Genomic DNA, 10,185 nt, shown 5'->3' with positions numbered 1-10,185 from the left:
ATCTTGCATCGACTGTCAGATTTAACTGGGGATGCATATGGGACCCAGAAAAAAATCCCTGCGCAGCGCCGCGGGAGACTTGGAGGTCGTTTTTTTGGACCGGGAACATTTAGCTCCTCAATAAGGGGACTGTGTTACATTATCCTTAAACTCCCTTCCAGATCCACACTCCTTTAAATTTTAATTATAAATCTTGAGTGAGGTTCCAGACTCAAGGCTTCGCTGGATGACCCTCAAGGGCCACCAATTCAAAGGAAGGAAACCTTAAGACCTTAGAAACAAAACCAGTTTCCACAGTTCGGTTCTCAACTTAGCAAATGTTTTCCTCGAGGCTACGGTTTTCTTCGGGACTACAGCTCCCAGCATGCTACGTCCGAGGCCAACGCTTATTGGCGGTTCCGCCTGGGCCTCGTGCGTTGTGGCAGCCAATACAGCCAATGGGAAGGAAGAATGACTCCCAGAACCCAATCCTGGAGCTGCAGGGCGGGTCCTTCATGGGTTCCGTCTCCGGCTCCTTCCCCCGCCCAGCGAGGCGGCGCTGTACCTGACTGAGCCGCGGGAGTGAGGTAGGTTGCGGCTGGGCCGGAGGTCGCGGGGGGAGGCGGACACGACTTCGCTGGGCACTCTGAGGACGGTCCCTTCCCCTCACCGAGGAGTTGGCGGCTGCTGCTTTGCTCCAGGACCCAGTGGGTAGCAAAGGGGCCCTCTGGTCCCTCCACCCGACCCTGTCGCTGTCCCCCAGCCCAGGCGGCCGGTCGGTTGTCCCTACACCCACTCCTTACCCCGCCCTTCTCCCGGTTGACCTTTGAACACTCCAGGGCCCTGCCACTGACCATACCTGTGGGATCAGCCCTTCGTTTCTTCCACCCTCCTGTCTCAGACCCACTCTTGCCTTCCAGAACGCTATACCCTTTGACTTCTCCACCCGCCCCCTGCACATGACCCAAACTCTTGGGCCCTGGTCTCTGACACCTGATGACGGCTTTTGAACCCCTTCTGCATCACATCTCCTCAGATCTTGTGACGCTTTTTCTAGCTCCCCTGTTCTCAACACCTTGTCCTTGTTTTCTTTCCAAGCTCTTCTCCCCTCATCCCCCACACCTCTCACCTCCTTTGATTTGGTTGCAGACCTGGAACTTTGACCCTTCAGGCCACATATCAGCTTGGCTTTCATCATGTGTGATCACCAGCCCCATCTTGACTGGTGTTTCTTAGACCTGGCTTCTTCTCCACTACCTCGATCTCTTTCACTCTTGCTCCGGGTTCTGCTGAGTCCCTAGGAAAACTAGCCAAATAGTCCCCTTTCTCCCTCAAATCTCTGAAATATGATGTGTATGGTCCTGTATTTTACCTTTACTCCTTCTCAGTAGGTAATGAGCTCCCTTCTTTTTATCAATTTGGGTCTTGTTTACCCACTCATCCTGCAAGTTCTACCTCAAATACCATTTCTTCCATGAAGCTGCTTGTCCCTGGTCTGCCCATTTCATTTGAACTCCTGTGACTGTTTTTCTTTTCTTTATTTCTGTCCCTCCTTCCCTTTTTTTTCTCCCACCAGTACTAGTATAATGGTTAAAAACCTTGACTTTGGAGTGGTAGACTGCAGTTCTGCCAGTTACTTATTTTGTGCTCTTGGGCAAATCACTTAATTTCTATGAGCCTCAGTTTATTCATCTGTAAAATAAGGATGAAAAATGGATAACTGTAAAAATTAAATGAGGTGATTCATATGTATGCTTAGGCCAGGGCCTAGCCCTTTGTAGGAGCTTAAAAAAAAAAAAACTATTATAGGCTCCTATATAATATGCCAGGTGCTGTGCTAGGCACTGAGGAGATGGTATATAAGTTCCTTGCCCACTGGAACTTAACCTTCTTATTGAATGGCAGTTTCTGGAGTTCATGTCTATTTCACTACATTGTATAATAAACTGTTTCAGGGTGGAAGTTGTAATTCTGAATCTTTTTTGCTCTTTTATTGACCCAGCATTTAGTCCTGGGAAGAGCCCAATCTTGGTAAAATATAGGTTCTCAGAATAACAGTTTTGGAAGTGAATGCAGACCATATAGCTCATTGCATACAGACACTGGAGTCCTAGGTGGGGTGGGCAGGGGCAGGGAATGGATTAAGATAATATCCATTTACTCATTCATTCAAAAGACATTTGCATACCCCACTTTATGCTACAGAAGATTATGTAGGAAAGAGACTGTGATGACCCAGAGTCTTTCCTCAAGTTGCTTATAAACCACTAGTGGAAACAGGTAATTACAGATCACCATAACAGCAAGCACCAGATTCTGTGGGCACATAAAGGAGAAAGTGGGGAGGAATCGGGAAATTGCCAAGAAACATTGGATAAGAATAGATGTGAATAGGCATAAAATGGGTTCTGGAGACAAGTTTGGCCTTCCTTTATTCAGTTCATTCAACAAATATTTATTAAGCATCTATGTTGCATCTATTCTACAAGTATAGGTTACATTAGTGAATAAACAAAGATCCCAGCCCTCATAGAACTTGTGTTGATCATGGGAGGCAGATAATAAATACTGGGAGTGTGGGAGGAGGTTGTGATTTTTACAGGATAATCAGAGAAGAGTAAGTATCAAGGAATAAGTACTGGTGTTTAAAGCAGGCTTATTAATCTTCATATTGCTTATCTAAATTCTTCAAGGAATGCTAACAGGGATTGTTAAATGGCAGTTTGTTACCTGTTGTTTTAAACAGAGTTTTATTGAAACACAGCCTCACTCATTTACATCTTGTGTGTGCTGCTTTCATGCTATAGTGGCAGAGTTGAGTAGTTACAACTGTGATCCTATGGCCCTAAATATTTATTAAGTGTTTGTTATCTGACCTTTCACAGAAAGTTTGCTGATCTCTGCTTCTTAGAGAGTTGATATTCTATCTTTCACATTGAGATTATGTAATCTTGTACTATTTTTTTAATTAAAACACGTTTCTTTCCTAATAATATCATTGAAAGTATCTTTTTGATCTTTTTGTGCTCTTCACAAAGCTAGGATATAATGTCTTTGATAATTATACTAGCAGCTGTCTTGCTGAATGAACACTGTCTCGCAGACCCTGCTGAGTGTAGTATAGGCATTTTCTCTAATACAGAGTCCCACAGCATAACTACCTATATTGTAGGTAGTTATCAGTTTTAGAGATGAGGGAGTTGAGTCTCAAAGAGTGACTGAATAATTTGCAAAGTTATAAAGATCATCTGTCTGTGTCACCATTATAATATACGCTAATGTAGTCAGTGCCCCTTTTACTGTGGCTTTTTTTAAAAAATGTTTGCTGACTTGCAGGAATCATCAGTCTTCGTTGTTGTCAGTGTTCATTATAGTCTATGCTTCCCTCCCTCATTCCTTTGTTCCTGTCACTCTGGACAGCATCTCCATCAGCCCACTCAGCCTTTTGAAGTGTCATCATTTCTTCAAGGACCAGAGGACATGCAACCACTCTTGTCTTATCAGAAGTACTTTTTTCTTCCCTTCCTTTCCTGTCCTTGGCTAAAGGAACCAAAGGATTCTGTGCCACTTAGCAAGCATTTTACTGATGGTTGCATAAGCAGGCCGTGTGCTGGGCATTGTATGTTTAGCTGTGTTGTGGAGAGGAGTGTGGCTTGTGTATCAGTGTTTATATCTTTATGTATGTGGTATGTGTCTTTGTGTGTGTGCATATGACTGTGTGTGATATAAGAGTATGGCTGTTTGTGTATATGGTACATGAGTATGTGTCCATGTATATTGAATGTGGCTATATGTGTGGGAGGGATGTGTATGGTATGTGATCTGTATGTATGTAGCTGTGTATATGTGACTGTAATGTGAAGGTGTATGGATGTTCATGTGTTTGTATGACTGTGTAGTGTGTGCATGGCTGTGTATGTGGTATGTATGTGTGGTATAAGTGTGACTGAGTGTTTGTGGTATATGTGACTGTATCATGTGAGAATGTGACTTTGTGTGTGTTTTGAGTATGTGTGACTTTGTGTGTGTATGTTTTTATGTGATGTTTGAGACTGATGTGCTCCAACCGTCCAGCGCAGGCAACTGAACCAAAGTCACTCGTGTGAATTTGGGGTGACACAAAATACCTCATAGACATGGAATACCTTTTTATAAGCTTCAGGAGGACTTCCCCTGCTCCCAGCCTCAGGCTCCCACAATGGGGACAAAAGAAAGTTACAAGAGGCTGAGACAGAGAGAGTGCTCGTTCTCCAGTTGGCTTTTATTGGGGGACGCTGTCAGAAAAAGGGCAAGGGGTAGGATTACAAAGGAACTATAACTCAACCCTACCAGATAACGCCTAATCCTGGAGCCACACCTCATTCCTCATTATCCGAGTTAAAGCCCAATAAGTTATTGCAGGGTGCAGTAATTGTTCAGTATCTCTTGCTCAGGACTTAAGGGCGTGTATTTCCAGAGCAGCCCCAGGCACTGGTGGAAGTGTGTACTGACCAGTCAGAAGAGATATAGTTCAGGCCCTGCAATAGGTTTTGGAGGTCTAGATATTAACCCTTTATTTACTAGATTATGGTAAGATCTAGAGAGGGATGGGGTGGTGGAACATTTAGGATTCAGACCTGGGTCTTGTAGACAACTAGGAGGGCCTTAGGAATGAGAGGGTCTGTTATTTTTGTTTCAAAGGCAATCAAATAAGTGGATACTTTTAATCCATTAAGTCCCAAGTTTTAAATTCTGCATACATAATAAATATTCACATATTTCAAAATTACCATAGTTGGTATATATTTGTTGCTCAATTTAAGTTTTTATAGGTGTTCCACATCTGGGACCATAGGACAAAATGGGTTAAGAAACATTTTCAAAATAAATTAAATGTAAAGAGAGTTTTAGTTAGGCAGAGAAATTAAACTCATCCTAAAACAAAACCTCCTTACACACAAATCTAGACAGTCTAGACAGTCATCTTTTAGTGGTATTAAGAAGAGTGACATTGTTCAATTGCATAGAAATCATCTGGGTGGTAGACAAAGGTTGTGTCTTGTTTTGCTCTGATGGGTAGCGTTATATATCTGTCAAAGTTTGTCACTTGAAAGTTGGTAAGTAAAAGCTTTCTGTCCAAGCAGTCCAGTTAAATCAGGTTATCCTGATAGATGTTTCCATAGGGAAGGGGCATATATGTAAGATTTTATAAGGTCTGGCTTGATCTAAGGAATAAAGGTGTTGAACATTTGTGTTCATTCTCAGGGTTCAGAGATGGGCAGTGAAAAGGAGCAGAGTCCAGAACCACACCTGCCTGAGGAAGGGGAAGCGGGTAACCCTTGGAGAGTGGATGGCTCAGAGGGTTCTCACATCCCATCTGGGGAAAAGGATCATGGGCAGGAGAACCCACTGATGAGGCCACAAGGAACACAGTCAGAAGAGCCATGGCAGAAAATCATTGCCCCAGCTGAAGGACCAGAGAATCCTATTGCTCCTCCAAAGCCTGAGGCAGAGGAGAAGCCCTTTATATGTGTTCAGTGTGGCAAAACCTTCACCAATACCTCTAACCTGAGAACACACCTACGGATCCACACTGGTGAGAAGCCTTACAAGTGTTCCGAATGTGGTGAGAGCTTTTCCCGAAGCTCCAACCGCATCCGGCATGAACGGATCCACCTGGAAGAGAAGCACTACAAATGTCCCAAGTGTCAGGAGTGCTTTCGGCGGCGCTCAGACCTCACCACGCACCAGCAAGATCACCTGGGCAAGCGGCCGTACCGCTGCGATATCTGTGGTAAGAGCTTCAGCCAGAGTGCCACACTGGCTGGGCATTATCGGACCCACCTGGAGCCAGCGCCCTACATCTGCTGTGAGTGTGGGAAGAGCTTCAGCAACAGCTCCAGCTTTGGAGTGCACCACCGCACCCACACTGGTGAGAGACCATATGAATGTGCTGAATGCGGGCGGACCTTCAGTGATATCTCCAACTTTGGAGCACACCAGAGGACCCACAGAGGGGAGAAGCCCTACCGGTGCACTCTTTGTGGGAAGCATTTCTCCTGGAGCTCGAATCTTATTCGTCATCAGAAAACACACTTGGGTGAGCAGAATGGGAAAGATTCCAGCTGAAGGGAAGCCACAGTTAAAAGTGGGAAGAGACAGTGAGAGACCCATTCTAGTGGAGGAAGAAGACCTTTAGGATCTGCTGCTGCCACCTTGATTTCAAGTGCTTCATCCCTCTTTGGAGATTGGTTTCCTGTTGCCTCCGAAGCCAGGATCTCCAAGAAATCCTGAGAAGGGACTCTGAATAAAAATCCTCCCAGGCAATTTCTTGCCATAGAAAGTCAGAGAACCCAGTCTTGGCTTCACCTTGTTGGATGTGAAAGAGAAGTAGGGTAGGCTCCAGACATGTTCATGTCATTGGGTTAGCAGTTCTCTGGCCTTTGAGGAAGCACCTGTGAGATGGCATCACTGTCTGAAGTACCTTCATATTGTCCATGAACTGTTTAGGGTACACTGCAGTGGGCTGCTAGGTTCCTACCTGCTGTACCCCAACTCAAGTCGTGCTTCTGGATCTGGAGGCTGGGAGGAGTGGCCCTTCTTGGAAGGGTCCTTCTTGGCCTGAGAAGAGGTTTGAGGTTCTGTCTTAGGAATGAAAGAGAAGCCCACTAGAATCGTCACACTCCCCCATATTTGTTACCTATTATCCCCACTTCACTCGCCATCTGTTTCCTTGTGATGATTAGCACTTAATGATTCAACGAAAAAGACCCATGGACTGACTTGAAGAGGTGGGGAGTGAGGGAGAGTGTCCCAGTGCAGCCATTCTGGAAGGGAACTGAATTCTAACAAAGAAAGATGGGAGCTGGAATTGTGGCTCAGTGATAGAGCACTTGTCTTGCAAGTGTGAGGCCCTGAGTTTGATCCTAGCACCACCTAAAAACAAATAAAGACATTGAGTCCATATACAACTTTTAAAAAAAGGAAAAAAGACAGATAGGTGGCTCTTCTGAAAAGCAAAGAAAAGGAGGCTGAGTCTTTTTAAGTGTTTGAGGAGAAGGGAGAAAGGAAAGGACTAACATCAATTGAGTATTCACTATATGCTATTGATTCTGCTGGTTACATCAACATTCTTCATTTCATTTAGTTGTCAGCAGTCCTCAAGGGTATAAGATGAGGAAACAGAAGCAAGGTATATAGTAGAGTCCGTTTAAACTTGGGCCTCCTTGGCTCTCTACTGATGCTCTTTTTTTTTCACTACATTCACGTTGCTGACCTCTAAAGGAGGAGCCATGTAGTCGATAAACCTGGAGATGGGAGCCGGCGTGGCCTTGTGATATGGCTCTGGACTATTCACTGTGTGGGAAGTCAGTACTAAGCATGAGACCCTTTTCAACTTTAGATTACTGATTGAGGATTTCTTCTGTTGCTGGAAAAATGTCAGTGGCAGGGGTAGATGTTGAGGGATGGAATAAGATTAGAAAAATCTTAAGACCCATAGTAAGTTTGCCATTAATATCAATAATTTATCCCTAAGATTGGGAATACAGGGAATTATGTCTGGTTTTCTGGCCTTCTGGCTTAGATCTGGCTTCACATGGCCTCAGATGGTTTAGATTTGGCTTCACATGAAAGTTTAGTGTTCACCTAGCTTTCCTCTAACAAATACAAAATACCCCTATCTTGCTTTACCCCATGGTGCTGGAGATTGAACCCAGAGCCCAACCTACCAGGCAAGTGCTCTACGACTGAGCTATACTCCAGCCTCCAGATGTCTCTTTCTGTCTCTCTAGTCAGTTTGGGTCCCTGCCTTCCAGAGTAAGGGTTCCTCTCATTTGTAGCTAATGGCAGAATGTGAATCTGTTGAAACTGATACACCCATGACCTGACCTATCATGTGGGGTCCCTGCCACTTGTTCAGGGAGAGATATGCCAGGAACTTCACAGTCATCCTCTTACTAAATTCTCAACCATTGGAGAATTATGCACATTTAACAAATGTGGAAACAGGTGGATAGAAAGTTACTTCCCAAGATAAAAAAGCAAGTAATTGTCAGGGCCAGGAACTGAACCTTATTCTACCCAAAGCCTGTGATTTTTTTTTTAAGCTGTAGAAAACTTCCCAAATTATTCCCTTACATTTGTAGGATGATTTATAATTACAAAACACTTTAATTTCATATTCATTTGTTTTTGGAAAATCTACACACAATATTTTAAACATAGTCACCTAAACTTAGACATGTAAATTGGCACATGGCCTTAATAATAAAAGTCACCATCTATTAAATGCCTACTGAGTGCCAGTTATTGTACACCTATTATCTATGATCTTCATGCTATAAAGTAGAAGTGTCTCCATTTTCAAGATAAGAAAATTCTACAAGGTTAAATGACCTGACTTGGCAGAGCTGGGATTTATTTAGGTATGTTTGATGCCAAGACCAGGCTCTTTATCATATCCACTGCCAATCTAGATCTACTGGTTCCTTCCCAGCCCAGGGAGCTTGGTATGGTTAACCTTCTAGACCTGGAACCTTAGAAACAACTGCAGTGACTTTTGGAGACTTCTTGCCTTCAGCCCAATACCAATGTACCAAGTATCTGCTTTGATCTTGGGTCAGGACTTCCTGGCCAATCTCATTTGCCCTTTTTTGACCTAGTTCATTAGCTGTGGTTTCTATGTTGGTCAGTGCTTTGACGTGTGTGTGTGTGTGTGTGTGTGTGTGTGTGAACTTCCTTTATTTTCTCCTTCACATTTTTCTTTTCCTTTCTTCCTTCAGAAAATTCTGTTAAACCAAGCATTTTATAAGTTTAGAATCCTTTTCTAGAGATTAGGAATTTGGGTGGAGGGGGTTACATCATGGCATGTCACTAGCTTCTTCCCCTCACTCCTCCCACCTTGCCCTTACCCTTTCCTCCTTTTTATGGTTTGCCATAAAAGACTGTGGTGCATCTTACTACAGCTGGTGTCTTACCATCATCAAAGGTAACTTTTTTCTACACATTTTAACATCTCTAGTTACAAATGTTTTTAGAGTGAATGAAAGATCACATTACAGTAGAGATATGAGTCAATAATGTCAGCAAGATGGTGAAATAGGAAGTCCCAGTCACCATTTTCCCATAGAGACACCAACTTAACAATATACAACCTAAAATACCTTTTTGAGTTCTTTCAGAAGTAAGGAGCTTCAGACAAACACAAAGCCAAGAAAGAAACACTGAAATGGTAAGAATCATTTTGCTTTACCCAAGATTGCCTTTCTTATAAGCAGCACAGTTCAGCTTGGGCCATAGATTCTTCTGCGAGGGTGAAAGAGAAGGGTGTAACATACTTTCACTGAATTTTCAGAGGGCAGCCTGAAGAACTGGTTCTAACCTCACCTAACTTGGAATGCTGATGGAAATGGAACAGTTTGGATGCCTGGGGGAGCCACTAAAAGCAAGAGAAGTTTGCTGTCTCACCAAAGAGCATACACTATGGTACATGGGTCTTCATACTCATAGTATGACTGGGAGAAGGTTCTCAACTGCAGCTCCTCCCTGGAGAGGGAGGGAGAAGAGTAGAACGTGTGTCCCATATTCAAACATTTTGAAGAATTTATTGGAGTCAACAAAATTTGGATGCTTGGGGTTCACCGAGTAAAAAGGAGAACAGAGAAACTGGTTGCTATAGCACCAGAGAGCCTGCAGCACTGTAGGCAGACACCAGAGGGAGCAAGAGATTATTGAGCTCTTGAAAAAGAAACTGGCAAACATCTAAGAAATTACAAGCATAAACCCAGAGAAGTCACATTCCCCCGCAAAGTATTCAGAGATCCTCAGAATTTAACCACACTGATTACTGAAGGTTTTTATTTGTATGAAGCCAGTCTGTTAAAAGTTTTTTTTTTTTTTTTTTAAAAAGAACCAAACAGGGCTGGGGTTGTGGCTAAATATATAGACAAATATAAAATAAAAGAATATAAGCCAGGCGCAGAGGCGCATGCCTGTAATCCCAGCAGTTTGGGAGGCTAAGGCAGGAAGATTGCAAGTTCAAAGCCAGCCTCAGCAAAAGTGAGGCGCTAAGCAACTCCGCAAAACTCTTGTCTCTAAATAAGAAACAAAAATTGGGTTGGGGGAGCTGGGGTTGTGGCTCTCAATGGTACAGCACTTGCCTAGCATGTGTGAGTCACTGGGTTTGATTCTCAGCACTGCATAAAAATAAATGAACAAGGGCTGGGG

The 10,185-nt window shown here is 43.5% G+C and overlaps 1 protein-coding gene across 3 annotated transcripts; it reads left to right on the top strand.

The window, feature by feature from the left end:
* The first annotated feature begins 499 nt into the window (after positions 1-499).
* On the top strand, positions 500-9,859 carry Znf691 (zinc finger protein 691). 3 transcript variants are annotated; one of them, XR_007352071.1, is made up of 3 exons: positions 567-686; positions 5,224-9,190; positions 9,314-9,859. XR_007352071.1 is itself a non-coding variant. In XM_015485157.2 (2 exons), exon 2 carries the CDS (start codon positions 5,233-5,235, stop codon positions 6,085-6,087), a length of 855 nt encoding a protein of 284 aa, XP_015340643.1. In that variant the 5' UTR covers positions 500-566; positions 5,224-5,232; the 3' UTR covers positions 6,088-9,859. The 3 variants fall into 3 exon arrangements, 2 of the variants coding, with proteins under 2 accessions (XP_015340643.1, XP_015340644.1); XM_015485157.2 differs by lacking the exon at positions 567-686 and adding an exon at positions 500-566 and having other exon boundaries at positions 5,224-9,859; XM_015485158.2 differs by having other exon boundaries at positions 5,224-9,859.
* The last annotated feature ends 326 nt before the right edge of the window (positions 9,860-10,185 follow it).

The sequence above is a fragment of the Marmota marmota genome, unplaced genomic scaffold, assembly GCF_001458135.2.
Source record: "Marmota marmota marmota unplaced genomic scaffold, marMar, whole genome shotgun sequence".
Taxonomy (NCBI): domain Eukaryota; kingdom Metazoa; phylum Chordata; class Mammalia; order Rodentia; family Sciuridae; genus Marmota; species Marmota marmota.
The sequence above is the reverse complement of the archived record's forward strand: the minus strand, read 5'-3'. Positions and strand labels throughout refer to the sequence as shown.